This window comes from Anolis sagrei, chromosome 3 (genome assembly GCF_037176765.1).
Source record: "Anolis sagrei isolate rAnoSag1 chromosome 3, rAnoSag1.mat, whole genome shotgun sequence".
In the NCBI taxonomy this organism is placed as follows: Eukaryota; Metazoa; Chordata; class Lepidosauria; order Squamata; family Dactyloidae; genus Anolis; species Anolis sagrei.
The window spans coordinates 171342998-171364815 of NC_090023.1; the positions used below are offsets into that span (position 1 = coordinate 171342998).

The following is a 21818-nucleotide window of genomic DNA, read 5'->3' on the forward strand; positions in this document are numbered from 1 at the left end:
AAACACAGCCTAAAGTTCTCAGGAATCGGGGTTGTCCCAGGTACGAGACGCAAGAATAGCTGGGTACCATCTGCATACTGGTAGCACTCTATGCCAAAGCTCCGCACCAGTCCAGCAAGTGGTCGGACGTAGATGTTAAATAACAGGGGCGAGAGGATAGCACCCTGGGGCACTCCACAGCAAAGACAGGAGCCCTCAGAGCTTTGGCCTAACCACTCCACCCTCTGTCTCCGGTCCCGGAGGAACGAATTGAACCAGTAGGGAATAAAACAAAGTAGGGAATAAAACAAAGGTTTTATTCCCTGCTTTTACTCTACAAAGCCAGAGGGCTAGTCCCAGTAGTAAATATGCCTTGTTGTTGTCATTGTAACTTCTGATTTATGGCAACCCAAAGGCCACTGGGTTTTCTGGGGCTATTTATTTATTTACTGTGTCAGGAGCAAACCAAAACAGTTGTATTGCATTAAAAAACAGGCAAACAAACAATCAAAACACAAAATTTGCAGACTTGGTATTCTATTCAATGTCCTTTGACCAGTAGCTGGCCTCTTGGAGTGTCTCTGGTGTTGCTATAAGAAGGTCCTCCGTTGTGCATGTGGCAGGGCTCAGGTTGCATCGTAGCAGGTGGTATTTAGTTTGCTCTTCTCCACACTCGCATGTCGTGGATTCCACTTTGTAGCCTCATTTCTTAAGATTGGCTCTGCATCTCGTAAAGAATGAGAATAGATAATATAGAAATATGCTATTATAATGTATGCCTACAATAGACAATTATTATCTGTTCAAATATGGGTTTTTTTCAATAAAAAAATTAAAGAGAAATTTTTTTACAATATATTCTTTCCCAAAGATGTGTAAACATGAACGTGGGCACTATTTATTGTTACTCTGAGTTAAGGTGAATAATGTGTAGGATTACTTACAGTCTCACTTAAGAGGTGCTTGAAACCATGGATGAATTCCAAAACTGGAGAGCTTTAAAGGATTGTAATCTGAGGCTGATTCATGTAAGCAAGTTTTTAATGGATAAACAAATTGAAGAATTGAACACTTGAATGTTAATGTCTGCAGGATGGTAGATAATGATGTAAACCATCTTTAAGTTTTTTGCATACAGTGCTTAGACCTCCTCAGCAGCACACACAAAAAACGAAAAGACCAGAAATGTTGGAAATTCTGTGTGTGGCCAAAGACAGGACCTCATTGGACCCAACTTTATTACATGACTACTCCATTTAATCCTACGTCCAGTTGTTGTAAATTACTGCATCGCATCTATAAGAGTCTTCTGGTGGGTTGAATTTATGCAGTCACATTCTTTGTGGAGGGAGTTTCACAACTTGAGAGCTCTTGAGGCTCTAGAAGATGGATAAATATTTAGACAAAAGGGTATGTATGAAAGAGATGTGCTACAATTTACTGTTAGATCCTTATAAGGGGATTGAGCTCTTCTTTGGCAAGCATAAAATTTCTGTTCTACTCTTAGTAGAAAATTCACTGAAAGGCCACATGTAGGAAGTCTAATCACATTTTAAAATAATTTTTACACAATGGAAAATTTTATTAAAAAGTAGCATACACTTAATGTGTTGCCGAAGGCTTTCATGGCCGGACCTCACAAACTCCGAGGATGCCTGCCATAGATGTGGGTGAAACATCAGAAGAGAATGCTTCTGGAACATAGCCATACAGCCTGGAAAACTCACAACAACCCAACATACACTTAGCTAGTGACCCAGTGGTGTTAGAATACCATAAACAAGTTACATAAAAACGCTTATTTAACACAGGTGGGTTTTTTAAAAATTGAAAATTTCCTAGGATTACATGAGATGCTTAACTCAAAGTGAAAGAAAACATTAGAAACATTGAAATATCTTAATTGCAGTAGCGCACACATTTCACAGCTTCTGCTAACATGAGTCATTTATCCTCAATTCCTTCATTCATTCCCTTGTTTGTTGGCAAATGGGCAAGAACAAATCCAGCAGTTGTTGGCAATGTCAATGAGCTATTCTCCCACAAGAAAATAGCTTTCTTGTTCAGGTCTTGCCAGCGATAGGGTGCTCTTTCTCATCTAGGTTAATACCAAGCATATATTCTGTCCATGTTTGTTAATTAATGCCCACGTAATGATTCACATTTTAAAATCTTGAAGCCTGATGTTGTTTCAATGGGCTAGCTATTGTGAATTCTTTATCATTAATATTATAGTTCTTATTGCTACTTCTATTATTATTTAGTACTAGCTGTCCCCTGCCACGCGTTGCTGTGGCCCAGTCTGGTGATCTAGAAAATAAAGTAACGAGAAAGTGTATTGTAGAAGGCTTTCATGGCCGGAATCACTGGGTTGTTGTAGGTTTTTTTGGGCTGTATGGCCATGGTCTAGAGGCACTCTCTCCTGACGTTTCGCCTGCATCTATGGCAAACATCCTCAGAGGTAGTGAGGTCTGTTGGAACTAGGAAAAAGGGTTTATATATCTGCAGAATGACCAGGGTGAGACAAAGACTCTTGTCTGCTGGAGCTAGGTGTGAATGTTTCAACGGACCACCTTGATTAGCATACAATGGCCTGCCATATGCCCTACACTCTTTTATACCAATACGGGATTTTTTTTTGCTGGAGGGCTTGCTTTCTATGATGGCTGGATAGCACTGTCAAGCCAAAAGGAGCTCTCTTTGGGATCAAAGCCATCCTTTTCCATCTAGGCTTGCTCTAAACCAGTTACTTTAGGTTAAGGTCATTCAGACAGAAAAGTGGAAAATCTGAGAGATCATTTTCCTTGTAATCCTGGGTTCAGGAGCATCTTTTTTCTTAATGGTTACAACATGTTTGTCCATTTGAGTCACTCCTATGCTACCCCATTCCCAGAAACTATTGTGTTCCTGGCACCCTTTAGTGAGTATCAGGTTTATTGGAAAAAGTAAAACAATGCAGGAAAGATCTTTGTTTAGATAAATTCCAAAACCTGTACTCAGAGATAAAGCTTTTGAGATCTTCAGATTGTTTGATCAGGAAAGACATTACCAATCTAAATAAAATGAACCAGCCAGAGGGAGGGAAAAGAGAGAATAGTTTCAAAAGTGTAGGTGTGACTCTAAAATATCATGCTCCCAGGTCTCTGTGGCCGTCTTGCTTCACCAACTTATCTATTCCAGGATAGAAATGGTAGTTGAGTCATAGGGAGGAGGGAGCAATGGTGGCCTTTTGCAGCTGACAGATGGTAATTTTGTCAGTGCCAATTGTGTTTAAGTGCAGTCCAAGGGCTTTAGGCACGGCACCCTGTGTGCCAATCACCACTGGGACCACCTTTACTGGCTTGTGCCAGAGTCTTTGCAGTTTGATCTTTTAATCCTCATATTGTGCCAGCTTTTCCAGTTGTTTCTCTTCAATCCTCCTGTCAACTGGGATTGCAACATCGATGATCCATACTTGGTTTTTTAACAGGATTGTGAGGTCAGGACTATTGTGCTCCAAAACTCTGTCAGTCTGAATTCGGAAGTCCCAGAATAGTTTGATGTATTCATTTTCTGTCACTTTTTCAGGCTTGTGATCCCCAGTTCTTTGTCACAGGCAGATGGTATTTGTGGCACAAGTTCCAATGAATCATCTGAGTAACGGTATTATGCCTCTGCTTGTTGTTGCTGTTGTTGTTGTTGTTGTTGTTGTTGTTATTATTATTATTATTATTATTGTCAAAGGCCTTCCTGAAATCCAGATACACTTCATCCACGGAGTTCCCTGCATCTATATAAAGTAAAAGGGTTCCTGATTATACACCAAAGTAATCTATACCCACAAAAACAACAGCATGTATAGGTCAATAATCAATAAACAGGTATGAAATATAAACTTATATTGGGTAAACAAATACAAATTTACAAGTACAATGTTGATGCTCCATACATCAGAATAAGTAACAAACGAAACACCATTTGGAGCTTGTGAAGTCTGTCAGTTGAACTGAAGAGTCTGTAGAGCACACGATTTGTTTCGACTTTTTTATTCTTCCTCAGGTAAAATTATACATTTCCGTGACAGTCACTTAATATTTCTCTCCCAAGTAGTGTTCTATGTCTTTTTTCCTTTTGTAAATTATACCAAAGGAGCGTAAGATTCCATGAAATTATATTTCTTAGATACCGTACTCTGCTCATTTCTTTGGTTCTTATTGCATGGGAAATGTATAATTTTGCCTGAGGAAGACTAAAAAAGTCAAAACCGGTCATGTGCTCTACAGACTTTTGAGTTCAGCTAACGGACTTCACAAGTAGCATGTTTAGTTTGTTGCTCATTCTGATGTATGGAGCATCAACATTGAACTTGTAAATTTGTATTTGTTCCCTGCATCTACCCGACTTGTAACTCTATCGAAAAAAGAGGTCAGATTAGTCTGGCATGACTTGTTGCTGATAAATCCATGTTGACTATTAGTGATGACCATATATATATACACACACACACAAAAAATACATACATACACACACATACACACACACACACACACACTAATCGTCCACTGCCACATGTTGCTGTGGCCCAGTCTGATGATCTGGAAAATAAAGTAATGAGAAAGTGTTGGTTTCTAATGTATGTAATTTCTTTATGCTTGTGGATAAACGGTATTTCTTGCTGTTTCTTTGTCAGTGTTGATGTGGAGATTGTCTGGTTTGCCTGGTGAAGGGAGTTGGGCTGGATGGCCTTAAGTATTTTCTGTTGGTCATGGTGGTTCTGTGTGGGAAGTTTGCCCCAATTCTGTCATTGGTGGGGTTCAGAATGCTCCTTGATTGTAGAGGAACTATAAATCCCAGAAATTACAACTTCCAAATGTCAGGGTCTATTTTCCCCAAACTCCACCAGTATTCACTTTTGGGCAAATTGAGGATTTGTGCCAACTTTGGTCCAGATCCATCATTGTTTGAGTCCACAGTGCTCTCTGGATGTGGGTGAACTACAATTCCCAAACTCAAGGTCAATGCCCACCAAACCTTTCCAGTTTTTTCTGTTGGTCATGGGAGCCCTGTGTGCTAAGTTTGGCCCAATTCCATCATTGGTGGAGTTCAGAATGCTCTTTGATTGTAGGTAAATTATAAATCCCAGCAACGACAATTCCCAAATGACAAAATCAATTTTTTTGAGTGGAGTACATAAATTGGACTGTTAGGTGTCTTGTGTCCAAATTTGGTGTCAATTCCCCAATGGTTTTTGAGTTCTGTTAATCCCACAAACGAACATTACATTTTTATTTATATAGAAGATAGATAGATAGATTATTGTGTCCAAATTTGGTGTCAATTCATCCAATGGTTTTTGAGTTCTGTTAACCCCCCAAACGAACATTACATTTTTATTTATATATAGATGAAGATGGTCACTCGTTGGCCAGATTGGTGTCTTGTATCCAAATGTGGTGTCAATTCGTCCAGTGGTTTTTGGGTTATGCGCATCCCACCATCGAACATTACGTTTTTCTACCTACCTACCTATCTATCTATCTATCTACCTATCTACTTATCTATCTACCCATCTATCTACCTACCTACCTACCTACCTATCTATCTACCTACCTACCTACCTATGGATCTATCTACCTACCTACCTATCTACTTATCTATCTACCTATCTACCTACCTACCTACCTATCTATCTACCTACCTACCTACCTACCTATGGATCTATCTACCTATCTATCTATCTATCTACCTACCTACCTACCTATCTATCTACCTATCTACCTACCTACCTATCTACCTACCTACCTATCTACCTACCTTCCTATCTATCTATCTATCTATCTATCTGCCTACCTACCTACCTACCTACCTATCTATCTACCTATCTATCTATCTATCTATCTATCTACTTATCTATCTATCTATCTATCTATCTATCTATCTACCGATCTATCTATCTACCTAGCTACCTACCTACCTATCTTCCTATCTATCTGTCTATCTATCTATCTATCTATCTATCTATCTATCCATCTATCTACCTACCTACCTACCTATCTATCTACCTATCTATCTGCCTACCTACCTACCTATCTACCTTTCTATCTACCTACCTATTTACCTACCTATCTACCTACCTACCTATCTATCTATCCATCTATCTATCTACTTATCTATCTATCTATCTACTTATCTATCTATCTATCTATCTATCTATCTACCTATCTACCTATCTATCTATTTACCTATCTCTCTATCTATCTATCTATCTATCTATCTACCTATCAATCTCTCTCTCTCTCTGTGGTGTGTGTGTGTGTGTATGGCTGGAGTTCCCTCAAATGAAATGTACCTGTTCCGACTTACAAACAAGTTCAGAGCACACCTGCTGCGAGTTGGGGACTGCCTGTATTTTGAACCTGTGGATACCGAGACCCGGATGCAGCTCCCAGGGACGTGGTGGATCCTGTTCTGCGGGGCTGAGGCTCCAGGCGAAACCAGGCTGGAAGGCGGCTGCCCGAGGCCCCTCCCTCAGTGCGAGAGCCTCCCTCCCTCCCTCCGAGGGCCCGCGCCGCTTGGGGCCCGCCTGGCCGGGAAGGAAGGCAGGCAGGAGAGAGGCAGGAGAGAGAGAGCAGGGCGCCCGAAGCAGGGGCGCTGGCTGTGGCGGCGGAGGATGGCGGCGGGAGACTCGGCGCAGGTCCGCTACTGCGCCCGCTTCCCCTACTTGTGCCTCAAGTTCAGCCTCGTCACCTACTCCACCGTCTTTTGGGTGAGTGAGAGAGCGCGTGAGGCGGGAGGAGGGCCCCGAGCGCGAGCGCTTTCTGGGCGCTGACAGACTGGAAAGGCAACTCAGCCCGGCTGGCGTTTCTGGAAAGCCCCGTTTGCTGAGGGAGTTGCTGGCGAGGCTCAGTCCCAGCCTGTCCTCTTACTGTCGTCTCTGTTACCCCGGCTTGTAGCCCATTTGGCACTGACAGAGAAGTTGGTCGCCTCAGCCTTGGTTGGGCTTCAGTCTGCTCCTCAGCCATGGGCAAACTTAGGCCCTCCGTGTGTTTTGGACTTATTTATTTATTTAGCAATGTTGTATACCGGTCTTCTCTATCGGGGGACTCGGGCCGGTTTCCAACAATAAAACCACAAAACAATCATTAAAAACATCATACAACATATTCAATTAAAACGTTATAACAGCAAAATGCAATCACATAATAATGCTCAGTCGTCGTAGTGAATTCGTTGTCCATCATTCATCGTCATCTATCCGATCACAGAAATATTGATTTACTCGTCGAAAGCTCATAGCCAGGTTTTCACCCGTTTTCTGAACAGAATGGAGGGGGCAGTTCTGATCTCCAGTGGGAGAGAGTTCCAGAGTCCAGGGCCCATCACTAAACGGTTCTGGCCCAACTTACCTATCCGAACGTATCTCGGCCTATCAGCCCGCCAGGACCCTAAGATCTTCTGGGGAGGCCCTGCTCTCTATCCCGCCTGCTTCACAGGTGCGGCTGGCGGGTACGAGAGACAGGGCCTTTTCTGTGGTGGCCCCGCGGCTATGGAACGCCCTGCCCTTGGAGGTAAGATCAGCCCCTTCATTGATGATATTCCGAAGAAGATTGAAGACCTGGATGTTTAGGCAGGCATTTGGTTAACCCAATGCAACGAATGGTAACTGACTAAAGGACTGGCAACATGGATGACGAACTGGATCACGTTTTTAGTTAAGAGTCGAACTGGATTGGTATTGATGTATGAATTGTGTTTTTATGTTTTTTATGTTTTTTATGCTTTTAACTTTTTTACTGTTGATTGTTATATTATGTTGTAAACCGCGTTGAGTCGCCGGCTAGGCTGAGAAACGGCGGTATATAAATATAGCAAATAAATAAATAAATAAAATCACCGAGAAGGCCCTGTCCCTCGTCCCCACCAGACACGCCTGAGAGGCCGGTGGGACCGAGAGCAGGGCCCCTCCAGACGATCTTAACAACCTAGATCAGGGGTCCACAAACTTTTTAAATAGAGGGCCAGATCACTGTCCCTCAAACGGTTGGAAGGCCGGATTATAATTTGGAAAAAAAACCATGAATTCTATGCATGCTGCACATCTCTTATTTGTAGTGTAAAAAACACTTAAAAACAATACAGTAATCAAAATGAGGAACAATGTTAACAAATACAAACTTATTAGTATTTCAATGGGAAATGTGGGCCTGCTTTTGGCTGATGAGATTGTTGTTGTTGTTGTTGTTGTTATGTGCTTTCAAGTCTTTTCAGACTTAGGTTGACCCTGAGCGAGGGCCGGGTAAATGACCTTGGAGGGCCACATCCAGCCCCCGGGCCTTAGTTTGAGGACCCCTGACCTAGATGGTTCATAGGGGAGAATACGTTCGGACAGGTAAACTGGGCCAGAGTCGTTTAGGGCTTTATAGGTTAACACCAGCACTTTGAATTGTGCTCGGAAGCTAATTGTCAGCCAGTGGAGCTGGCGCAACAGAGGAGTAGTATGCTCCCTGTACCCTGCTCGTGTTAGCATTCTGGCTGCCGCACGTTGGACTAGTTGGAGCTTCTGGGCAGTCTTCATAGGCAACCCCACATAGAGAGCGTTGCAGTAGTCTATATGGGATGTAACCAAAGTGTGGACCACTGTGGCCAAGACTTCATTTCCCACCATTCCTAGGAAGGGGATTCCCAAGATACCAGTTGCTGGGAATGGTGGGAATTGAAGTACAAAACACTTGGGGGGGGGGGGGCAAGTTTGCCCATGCCTGGCCTCAGATGGCATCCTTGAAGTAACTGGCTTGACCTTGAAGGAGCTGGGGGTTGGGGACGGCTGAGAGAGCTCTGGCATGGGCTGGTCCATGAGGTCACGAAGAGTCGGAAACGACTGAACAAATGAACAACAACAACAAGAGTTCTGGAGCTATTATTTATTATTATTTATTTATAATAAGCTAGCTGTCCCCTGCCACGCGTTGCTGCAGCCCAGTCTAGTGATCTGGGGAAAAAAAGTAATTAGAAAGTGTTGGTTTCTAATATATGTATTTCCTTAATGCTTGTGGGTAAACAGTACAGGGTTAGTCAAAATGCATAGGCCAATCTGCCATTCAATTGAATGGCAGATTGGCCTAAGCATTTTGACTAACCCTGTATTTCTTGATGTTTCTTTGCCAGTGTTGATGTGGAGATTGTCTGGTTTGCCTACTCAGGAACATGCAGCATATAATTGTCCTTCTTCAGGGGTCCCTTTCAAATCTATGATACTATATCTTTCTGTGTGAGAGAGATATAGTATCTTATCTATATGTATGGATGGATGGCTCTTTGTCAGGAGGACTTTGATTACGTTTTCTTGCCCTGGTGAAGGGAGTTGGACTGGATGGCCTTGAGTATTTTCTGTTGGTCATGGGGGTTCTGTGTGGGAAGTTTGCCCCAATTCTGTCACTGATAGGGTTCAGAACACTCTTGGATTGTAGGTGAACTATAAATCCCAGTAACTACAACTCCCAAATGTCAAGGTCTATTTCCCACAAACTCCATCTCTGTTCATATTTGGGCATATGGAGTATTTGTGTCAAGTTTGGTCCAGATCCATCATTGTTTGGGTCCACAGTGCTCTCTGTGTGTAGGTGAACTAAAACTCCCAAACTCAAGGTCAATGCCCACCAAACCCTTCCAGTATTTTCTGTTGGTCATGGGAGTGCCAAGTTTGCTTCAATTCCATCGTTGCTGGAGTTCAGAATGCTCTTTGATTGTAGGTGAACTATAAATCCCAGCAACTACAACTCCCAAATGACAAAATCATAATTTTTTGAGTGATGGTCACTCCTTGTGTTGTGAGACGTTTTGTTGCCAAATTTGGTGTGATTTCGTTCATTGGTTCTTTTGTTTTTAAGGAACTCATTATGCACTGAACATTTTTATTAATATAGATAAATAACCTGGGAGTCACTCTGGACCCTGCTCTGACGTACAAGAAGCACTGCCTGAATATCAAGCAAAAAGTGGGCGCTAGAAACAATATGATAGGAAAGCTGACTGGCACAACCTGGAGATCACAACCAGACACAGTGAAGACATCTGCCCTTGCGCTGTGCTACTCTGCTGCTGAGTATGCATGCCCAGTGTGGAACACATCTCACCACACTAAAACAGTGGATGTGGCTCTTAATGAGACATGCTGCATTATCACGGGGTGTCTGCGCCCTACACCACTGGAGAAATTACACTGCTTAGCCGGTATTGCACTACCTGACATCCGCCGGGAAGTAGCAGCCAATAGTGAAAGGATAAAGGCAGTGACATCTCCAGCTCATCCCCTGTTTGGGTATCAGCCAGCACGTCAACGACTTAAATCTAGAAATAGTTTTCTAAGATCTACAGAGACACTCGCTGGAACACTTCAGCAAGCAAGAGTCCAAAAGTGGCAGGCTCAAACCCAGAACCTCAATCAGTGGCCGATACCAAATGAGAGACTCCCCCCTGGGCACACAGAAGACTGGGCGACTTGGAAGGCGCTGAACAGACTGCGCTCTGGCACCATGAGATGCAGAGCCACAAATGGAGCCACAAAGTGGAATCCACGACATGCGAGTGTGGAGAAGAGCAAAACACTGACCACTTGCTGCAATGCAACCTGAGCCCTACCACATGCACCATGGAGGACCTTCTTGCGGCAACACCAAGTGGCCAGATATTGGTCAAAGGGCATTTAATCAACTACCAAACTCACAAATTTTGTATTCTGTCTGTTTGTTTGCTTTGTTCTGTTAGAAATGTAATATAATTGACTGGTTGCCCTGACATGACAAATAAAATAAATAAATATTGCACTATATTATTCTCCAAAGGCTGATCCCAAAGCTACATTTTAACTCTTTTTCACTCATTATCAACATCAAGTTTTATCGATATTAAAATGTAGTAATTGCTGGAGGGATTTTGTAATTCTTGAGAGGAGGGAATTTACTAACACTGAAAATAATTTTTTTGAATGCTAATAGATCAGTCGGGGAGGATTTGAGTAGTAGATAAACCTGTATCAACGGAATTTAAATGTGAAAATATAAACAATGGTGTTTTGGGTTCTTTTTTTCATTTGAGAAGTTTATTACTCTTTCATCTTAAGTAATAACTCACAACGATATGGTCCTTGAATCACTTGCTCAGCTTTCTTGTGTCAAAGAAGTTGCCAGTCACAAAAAAATACAATACACACAAAATGGCTTTATAGTGATTTCTGTAAATATCATGCACACTATCTCTCTTCTGTCTTTAAAGACAATTGATTCAACACTTACTTGTATCTGTCCTGAATCTCCCATTTATCACTAGGTTCTGCTGCCATGTAATATATCTTTTCTCTATCAATTTTCTCCCCTTTATAATCATTACTTTGTTACGATTTCAGTGGTAAAAACAAAACTTTATTTTTTGACATTAACAAGTCATGATTGTGTGCCTTTCCACAAACATTACTGGGAAAAATATATGAAACGAGAGCCCTTCTACACTGCCATGTAATCCAGATTATCAAATCAGATAATCCACATTATCTGCTTTGGATTATATGAGTCTACACTGCTAGATAATCCAGGTCAAACCAGATAATTTGGATTTGATATGGCAGGGTAGAAGGGGCCTAAGAGAAGTTTTGCAAGTTGGAGGCTACCATAATCATTATTGAAAACTAACCCCCCAACTTTCTTAAAATGTAGTACAAGCTACTTCAGACAGGTTGAGCTTCATTGCAAAGTTTTTAGCACTACAGGAAGCATTCTGGAAATGCTAGCAGGTATCTAAACAAGGTTCATAGGGCGTCTTTTTACTCTTCTAGTGGAAATTCCTAGAGTACGTTATACTTGACATGAAAAAAAAATACTGCAGAGTGAATGAATTATGGAAAAGAAAACCAGAATGGTCAAGGAAGTGAAGCATCCTTCCTGTGGAGAAAGGTTACATCATTTAGGAGTGTTTAGCTTATTAAAAAAGGTTAAATGAGAAAGGTGAATAACATTGCTCATAATTGTTTTTATTAACACAATACCTGTACGTTCTGAGAACATAAAACATAAAATTTCTATTTGAAAGGATTATAAGAAGAGAGATGAACAGTTACCTGCTTTTCAACTTGCAAAAAAGAGGTTTCTTCCATACTCACAATGTGTTTGTTTGTAGTTACTTTGTCTTTAGGGTGTAGTTTGTGGCTTTCATTGGGCAATATTGAACTGGTTGAGCAATGAGTAAGCTGAATAGGTTGAAAGATTAGGAATCAAAGGCTTTAACAAATTGGTTTTGTTTTGATTTTCTTTATGACGTGAGAGCTGAAATGGTCACTGGGATTATGAAACAAAAAGAGCCAGTTAAAATTAATTATTAATGCATCACTGTTGTAATTATATTTCCTTGTATATGGTGTTGTTAAGAGGTGCAATGTCTAATTTATAAACTACTAGCCGTCCCCTGCCACGCGTTGCTATGGCCCACATAGGGGTTCTGTGTGGGAGGTTTGGCCCAATTCTATCGTTGGTGGGGTTCAGAATGCTCTGTGTTTGTAGGTGAACTATAAATCCCAGCAACTACAACTCCCAAATGTCAAGATTCTAGTTCCCCCATACTCCACCAGTGTTCACATTTGGGCATATTGAGTATTTGTGTAGAGTTTGGTCCAGATCCATCATTGTTTGAGTCCACAGTGATTTCTGGATGTAGGTGAACTACAACTCCAAAACCAAAGGACACTGCCCACCGAACCCTTCCAGTATTTTCTGTTGGTCATGGGAGAACTGTGTGCCAAGTATGGTTCAATTCCATCTTTGGTGGGGTTCAGAATGCTCTGTGTTTGTAGGTGAACTATAAATCCCAGCAACTACAACTCCCAAATGTCAAGATTCTAGTTTCCCCAAACTCCACCAGTGTTCACATTAGGGCATATTGAGTATTCGTGTAGAGTTTGGTCCAAATCCATCATTGTTTGAGTCCACAGTGATCTCTGGATGTAGGTGAACTACAACTCCAAAACCAAAGGACACTGCCCACCAAACCCTTCCAGTATTTTCTGTTGGTCATGGGAGAACTGTGTGCCATGTATGGTTCAATTCCATTTTTGGTGGGGTTCAGAATGCTCTTTGATTGTAGGTGAGCTATAAATCCCAGCAACTACAACTCCCAAATGACAAAATCAATTTTTTTTGAGTGAAGGACAAACATTGGGTTGTTAGGTGTCTTGTGTCCAAATTTGGTGTCAATGTGTCCAGTAGTTTTTGAGTTCTGTTAATCCCACAAACAAACATTACATTTTTATTCATATAGATTTGAGTATAAAGGGACACTTGATTAACTGGACAACAGATATTTAGTACAAGTGTCTGATGTCAAAGGCAGGTTTGGTTTAGGATGAGGAGGAACCTCTTCTTTCTCACATACTCAAACTTTTGAGTTAGTGCCCCCTTAATGTGTATCCTTGTTTGCAGTCCTCCATTGCTGCTCTAAGATTAGTTATCAGTGTGTCTGCAGGACTCTATTTAATGGATTGGATTGCGATTTTGCCATATTTAGGGTAGACCCATTTAAAACAGTGGGACTTAAACCATGACTATGGGTGTCAATTTGATTTCAGTATTGAAGTAGCACATTACGAAGTGTATAGTTAACTGTAAGAAATTACTCATTATTTACGGTATTTATTTATTTATTTCGTACATTTGTACCCCGCCCTTCTTCCCATAAGGGGACTCAGGGCGGCCTCACATAAGCATCAAATGATGCTAACAACACATACGCCATAAAATTACAGTTAAAACAGGAAAATCATTATACAAAATCATCAATACATTCATTTAAAAATACATTAACGTGCCAGTAAAGCCAAAGTTGAGGGATGAGTTGAGATATTGGGGGCAATGAAGGTACATTTTGAAAGTAAGATGTTGATCTAATCTTTGCTTGTAGTTCTGATTAGTGAGTCATTGCACCAGTTGAAGACCTTTCTGTAAGAAATCCTGAGATCTTCAGAGGGTGTCGATTTGAAGGGGAATCTGAGGCTGTATCCACACTGTAGAATTAATAGCAGCATGATATCACATCAGCTTCCTTGCTATGGAATTCAGGGAACTTCCTGACTATAACGACTCCGGCCCAGTTTACCTGTCTGAATGGATTCTCCCCTATGAACTATCAAGATTGTTAGGATCGTCTGGAGGGACCCTGCTCTCGGTCCCACCAGCCTCGCAAGCGTGCCTGGTGGGGACGAGGGACAGGGCCTTCTCGGTGGTGGCTCCTCGGCTCTGGAACTCCCTCCCACTGGAGATTAGAACTGCCCCATCTCTCCTGACTTTTAGAAAACAGGTGAAAACCTGACTCTGGAAACTGGCATTTGATGAGTGAGTCAATAACTCGTGGCTATATGGATGGATGGTGATGATCAACGATTTTATTGTGACGACTTGGCCATTGTAATTATATGCTTGTATTTTTGGTATTTTAATGTGTTAGTGTATTACGGAATGTGATGCGTTTAAATGATTGCTTGTGATATTATTGTTGGAAACCGGCCTGAGTCCCTCCACGGAGGTGAGAAGACCGGTATACAAAAGTTCTAAATAAATAAATAAATAAATAAATAATATAAGAAGAGCTGTTCAGCAATGGAACTCTCTGCCTCGGAGTTCAGTGGAAGCTCCTTCCCTGGATGCTTTGAAACAGAGGCTGGAAGCCATCTGTCGTGGACTAGCCAATCCATGTGGTCTCTTTCAACTTTACTATTCTATGATTCTATATTTACCCATCTCCGTTAGAGAGCTCTGTTGCAACAACAACCTACAAATCCCAGAATTCCATGGGGTGGAGCCACAACAGTTAAAGTGATGTCAAGTTGCATTAATTCTGCAATGTGGATGAGCTGTCGGAACAGCAAGGGTATCCCTCTGGGCAGCTAAATCAGGAAATCCCAACCGGATGGTCCCCCGCGAGGGTCTTCCTCCAGGGGCAAACCAAGAATGGGCAACCTGGAAGTCCCTGAATAGACCCAGAAGCGGAGTGGGCAGATCAAAAGACAACGTGGCAAAATGGCACTGCTTAAAAGAATTCCATACCTTGCCTGACTATGGAGCAGAACAGACAACTCTGCATCTGTATGCTTGTCCACGGTGCCCTGCCTCATGTACAGAGGAGGAGTTGTTGGAGGCTACAGACAATATCATTGCTGTTGCCCACTTTTGGTCAAAAGATATTTAACCTTCTATTTTTATCAGATTTATACTAATTTATGCAGTGCTTTTGATATGAAATAAATAAATCCTTAGGGACTACAATTATATTAAAATTATATTGAAAAACTTTATATTTGTACAATCTTTCCAGTAATTTGCTGCAACAATAAAGTAATCCAAAATGCATTCATTCACTAAGGAAAAGAGGAGTGATGTTTTCAAAAATCAAGGGCCAATTGAGAGATTTTATAGTACTTTGGATAAAACATCACCACGTGTGCTTTGTTCCTAAAGAGTGCCATTGTTTTTACTTTTAATGTAGATGACCAAAATATGTAGAGTTTGTTTTCCATACAATATTTATAAGCCTTTTTGATCAGCATTGTAAGAACATGCATATATCTATTCTGTAACCAATATCTTCTTGCTTCCTTAAGGCCAGTAGGCTATTTTAATGAATTTTATGACCATTGCTTAGAAAATATTTTTATGTGATTTGAAGGAAGTTATAATTTTGCATTACTCTTTGAGTTAATTACAAAAATCACTGCAGAAGAATTCTATTTATTAGCTCAGTCCTTCCTGCATTGGGACATAGATCTTATCTATACCTTTTCCTTATGCAAAAGGATTGCATAAAATGTTGTATGCAACTTGCTTTATGGTCTTCGGTTTATCTGAAATAGTTTAAGATTCAGGAAGGAAGGAGTCCTTGCATAATATAATTGAAAGGTCATAGATTTCCTTTTACCTTGTGTAATTTTTCATATTTTTTCTTAATTCTTATGGGGAAATTCCCAACTTCTAGGTGGTACACACAGATCAGTCTATAAATAATAATAATAATAATAATAATAATAATAATAATAACAACAACAACAATAACAATAATAATATTTATTTATACCCTGCTACCATCTCCCCAACAGGGACTCGGGGCAGCTTTCATGAGGCCAAGCCTGGACACAGGCCCGTAGCCAGGATTTTGATTTTTGGGGGGGGGGGGGGGGGGCTGAGTTTGATTTGGGGGGGGGGCTGTGTCTGGGTGAAAGAAGGTCTACCCTAGCAAACCTTTTGTATCATTACCCCAATACCCCTATACATATGGGATATATTGAGAATGGTGATCAGATCATGATATTAATAAATATAACAGTTTAAATAATGTACCAGTAAGGCCTTCTCGCAGACCACCATGAGAATTTCGGGGGGGGGGGGCTGAAGCCCCTACAGCCCCCCCCCTTCCCGGCTACATGCCTGCCCGGACAACATATTACAGCAAAATAAAACCAAAACATAAGCAACAAGCAACAGCATCCATGTGTGACCATGGTTTACTTGTACTGAGACTGTGAAGCTGACAATGGTTCCTCTTTCTTCTCGTTCTTTATTACTAGTTCCCAGTTCCTTGTTCATCAAAAACTTTCTGGATAAATTATTGAGGTGTGCAGTGGGCCCTGAGCATTGCTGGAGTTTGCTTCCAGGACCCCCTGTGGCTACCCAAAGCCATGGATGCCCAAGTCCCACAATATATAGTGTAGTGAAATGGCATCCCTTCTACAAAAGAGGCAAAATGAAGGTTTTACTTTGGAGATTTTTCAAGCCTTGGTTGGTTGAATCCATGGATACACAAAGCAGGCTATATATCCTCCTACAGCCTCAAATAAACATTACGATTACTTGCTTTTGGACATCTCGGTGACCAGGACTAATTAGTTATATTTTATTTATTAGCAACACCTTTACATTTCTTATTAACAATATGTTTTTATCTTAATAGTGTACCAACACCCCCTTCCAAACATAAAATTGCACCACAAACTTGATATTTTGGAGTGTAGAAGGGCCGTCAGTGACGCCAACAGTTCATTGCAAACACATTCTGTAAGTAACTAAAAAGATGACTGCGTATGTGGATGTCACCACCAATTCAGAAATCGGACTCTATAACTGGAAGCAAAATATTGAAAACTCCCATTCTGTCTGTAGAAGCAAGACCATGAACAGATTGTGGCACAGACCATGAATGCTAATTTCAAGCAGAATAATTTATTCTGCCAAGAAAACACCATGATAAACATTATTCAGAAATGACTTGAAGGTACATGGTAACAACAACATGCATTTCCTTTGGAGACTGGGGAATCTTTGCATATGGATCTACCCGTCAGCCACCTTGTTGCCACCTTGTATGTTAGGGGTGATGGCACTTTTCCAGCAGCTAGTTCCTCACAACCATTAAGTACCACACCTTTGGCTTTTCATAATGAACTGCTGCTTCCTTTAAGATCAGTGGTTATCAACCTTTTTTTGTCCGAGGACCACTTTGACCAGGGACCACTCTCTAACATTAGTCCCAAAAGGGTTACAAATCAGTTTTTGGTCAAGTTTAGATTTAGTTTAGTTATTTGGGGCACTGATTCAGAAAATTGCATTGGATTGACCATACCATCTCTAGTTTCTGATACAGAACATATAATAATAATAATAATAATAATAATAATAATAATAATAATAAAACTTTATTTGTACCCCGCTACAATCTCCCCAAGGGACTCGGTGCGGCTTACATGAGGCCAAGCCCACAGTACATCAATAAATGAAGGTAATAACAAATAATCAATACAAAACAGTTATAACTCAAAAACAAAAAAAATACACAATAAACAATAACAATAACAACAACATCAACATACAAGCATTTAAAAAACCTATGGCCGGGCCAAATGTAATAATTTAAATTTAAAATAATGCGGGGCATGAACTAGGTAGGCAGGCCCATAGCCAGGATTTTGTTTCAGGGGGAGCTGAGTTTGATTCGGGGGGGGGGGGGGTCTGAGTCTGAGTGAAAGAGGGTCTAGCCTAGCAAACCTTTTGTATCATTACCCCAATACCCCCATGCATGTGGGATATATTGAGCATGGTGATCAGATCATGATATGAATAAACGTAACAGTTTAAATAATGTACCAGTAAGGCCTTCTCGCGGACCACCATGAGAATTTCGGGGGGGGGGCTGAAGCCCCCAAGCCTCCACCCCGGCTACATGCCTGTAGGTTGGGTAAACTAGGATAGGGTTTTCAAGGAAAAATTAGGGTGCACAGACAATTCTAAATCAATATTAAAGTACATTTGAGGACATATTGCTAAGAGTTTTCCTTATTCTGGGAAGGCACACTGGAACAACCACGTTTTCAGGCTCCTCCTAAAGACTGCCAGCATTGGGGTATGTCTGATGTCCATGGGGAGTGAATTCCAGAGTCGAGGGGCCACCACCGAGAAGGCCCTCTCCCTCGTCCCCACCAATCGCGCCTGCGGGGGAAGTGGGAGCGTGAGCAGGGTCTCTCCAGATGATCAAAGAGATCGTGTGGGTTCGTACACAGAAATGCGGTTGGCATCTGCTTGGCCACAAAACCATATTTAATAACCCTCGGCACTATAAGGTTTTGTGAGACCAGTCGCTTTGTTGCAACGGTTGTGGACCATATTTCAGTTCTTGCAGACCACAAGTTAGGAACCACTGCTTGAAGATGCTGAAAGCATGTTAGACTTCTTTTGGATCCCCTGAACTTCTCTAAGAAAGGTAGTTTTGTCTGTCTGTGTAACCATGATGGAACACGGCTTAAAAATTTCCGTGCTTTTTTCAAAGTTACACTTTCCTCCTGAGCAAACACGGAGGACTTTTATTTTTCTTTGCCTCACCTTGCCATTTTACTATAACCTGTTACTAATTAACTAGGCAGTGAGTAGTCTAACAAGTACTTAACTGATATTTGAACTACTTATCATGTCAAGAAATCTGAATGGAGGTTGAGAAAATAACTAAATCAGGGTGGTATCTGTTAGTAGACAGATTCCCTTGTAAATTCTTCTAGTATTGCTCCTGGATTCTACAGCCAAAGCCTGAAATGGGGCAACAACAAACTATACCTTCCTGGAGCTGCTGTTGCAATGTGGGAGGGAGCATACTCATTTTTGACTGCACGAAGAGACTGAGCTTCTTGAAAAGCATGAATATCCCTTTGTCTCACAAACACAAGAACATTTTTTCAGACATCAACAAAATGGTGTGCTGGAAGTAGCTTTTTTGCTCATTTTTTGCTTTCATCATTATACACTCGAGGCACCACCTTTTTACAGAAAAAGCTTACTTAGCAAAGTATTCATTAAATGCTTAATTTGGCTATGGGATAGAATGATCCCAGCACTACAAAAACTGTCATTCAGTCGGGTCCATGTAACAACAACAAAACTTTATTTATTTATTTATTTAGAGTGGTTTCCAAGTAACATAATCAATACATACAAAGACAACAGCATAAACATAAAATTAACAAGACAATATAAGCATAATAAAATCACAATAGCACATATATTTAAAATAATCCTGCCTGTTCAAGGCAGTTTAAAAGGCCAGGCCAGACTAGTGCGATTTTAGAGGGCCCGGGTGTTGGGGTTCAGCCTGAGTTTGAACTTGAACCTGATTCTCTGTTTGTTCCTCCTGATGCTAATGAAAGTATATTTACTGATGCTAGTGGAAATGTACCTTTTGATGCCAATGCTCCTGAAAGTAGTGAGGAAGAAACTGCTGTAGGTTTGGAAAATGCCAATGCTCCTGAAATTAGTGAGGAAGGAACTTCTGTAGATTTGGAAAATGAAAGTACCGGTGTTCATGAGAATGTATCAGAGGGAGACCTTGAACTTTCCCTCCCTTCTGCACCTGTTAACTGTAATGACAACAGAAGGGGCCAAATTTGGGAAGACAGAAGTAAATCACTCAGTTTGCGTCGTTCCTCCCGAATTCAAGAATTAAAAACATTGGCTTCAAAACAGAAGGGCGGTTCACGGAATCAATTCTTGAGTTTTAATTGCAATACGCCGGGCTAATTGTCTCAGTTCAGGCATTGTTTCAGAATTGATGAAGACCTTGTCAGTTCTCCCGGTTCCCTGGCCATAGTTTGGGAAGATTTCTAGGATATCAAGTACGGTTAGTGGATTGCTAACAGATTCCAGTATTTTCCTAGTGAGGCTTTTGGTTTTGCTGTGTCCATTTAAATTCATGTTTGCTGATTTTGCTGTGGCTTTTGACTTGCATTTTCCCTTTATTTTGTAACCATTTTTCTTCAGTAAAAAAGGATTGTTTTTCACAGCCAAGTGTGGTGGATAGTTATCTTAGGGCCTCGTTCCCTGCTCTGGATTGCAACACTGGGAAATTAGGTAGTGTCTATGGCTATACATTTTCAGGGCCTAATAGAAGAAAAAGATATGGCCAATTTCAACAGTATCAGACAGAGCTAGAACTAGTTGTTCTCAAAGGTTTATTTAAACCACCAGGTCTTCAGGCTCTTAGGAAAGGAGGGGAGGGATGGGGCCTGTCTTATTTCTCCTGGAAGGACGTTCTAGAGGCGGGGGACCACCACCGAGAAGGCCCTCTCATGCTTGTGATGGTGGTGGGAGCAAAAGGAGAGCCTCCCCAGAAGATCTTAAAGTCCTGTGTAAGGAACCCCACTGGAAGCAGGATTTGCAGTGTTGGATGCAATGACATCTTCATTGAGAGATGGCTGTCAGGCATCATTTAAATTTGTTGTGATGGTTCTTGGAGTCATTTCTGACTTATGGTAATCCTATGGTGTGAAAGTGAGAAAATTCCATTTAAAAATAAAACAAAACAATTCTTTTAACTAGAGAAAACACCCCATTAGGAATCTCTAGGTCCTCCAGCATGATTCTGTGATCAATCTGACCATAGAATTGTACTGGTGGACTTAAGAATTAATAGAGAGATGTTCTTTGCATGAATCTCTAAGACTTCCAATATGGTTATAGTCAATTTTCTGCAGACATTGACCACAGAGTTGTGCTGTAGGGTTTAGGATTGCTACAGATGATTGCATATGATTGTAAAGGCACTGAATGTTTGCCTGTGTATGTAAATACTTTAATCTGCTCTGAGTATCCTAGGGGAGAAGGGCAGAATATAAATAAAGTGTATTATTATTATTATTATTATTATTATTATCATTATTATCATTATCAACAAAATCAAATCTGCAAAAAGCCAAATTTGCAAATGTGGAGTGACTATTGCATTATATTTATGATCACAGCTTTCTCTTTTTTCTATTACAGTTACTAGGAGCATTTGTTCTAGCTGTTGGCATTTATGCTGAAGTTGAAAGACAGAAGTACAAAACCCTTGAAAGTGCCTTTTTAGCCCCAGCAATTATTTTAATACTGCTGGGCATTGTAATGTTCCTTGTGTCCTTTGTGGGCGTGCTGGCATCTTTAAGAGACAACTTATCCCTTCTTCAGGCTGTAAGTACTTTTATTTAAGTAGACTTGTATAATTACTTGTAACTTGATGCTTATAACACTTTGTTCCTTATTCTGCAAACAGTTCAGACACACCTCAGCCAGTAACTTCCTTCTTTGATAAATAACAGAGAGAAACTATAGGTTATTATTTAACCAGTGTGAAGGAGTGGTCAGATCACAACGTCTAGTAATGTCATCTTTGTTAGGTTAGAGCAGTTTGCACGTCTCCTACCATACTTGTCAGGAATGCTCAGGTGCAAATATTAAAAACCTGTTGGTGAAATAAAATATTTGTTGTTGTTGATTCGTTCAGTCGTTTCCGACTCTTCCTGACCTCATGGACTA

At 40.9% G+C, this 21818-nt stretch overlaps 1 protein-coding gene across 1 annotated transcript in view; it reads left to right on the top strand.

The window, feature by feature from the left end:
* Positions 1-6449: 6449 nt before the first annotated feature.
* The window catches only part of TSPAN15 (tetraspanin 15), a 43476-nt gene continuing 28107 nt past the window's right edge, over positions 6450-21818 (top strand). The window contains exons 1-2 of the mRNA XM_067465687.1: positions 6450-6724; positions 21288-21473. Coding sequence (XP_067321788.1) covers positions 6629-6724; positions 21288-21473 — 282 coding nt within the window. The 5' untranslated portion in view covers positions 6450-6628. The remainder of the gene's footprint in view (positions 6725-21287; positions 21474-21818) is intronic.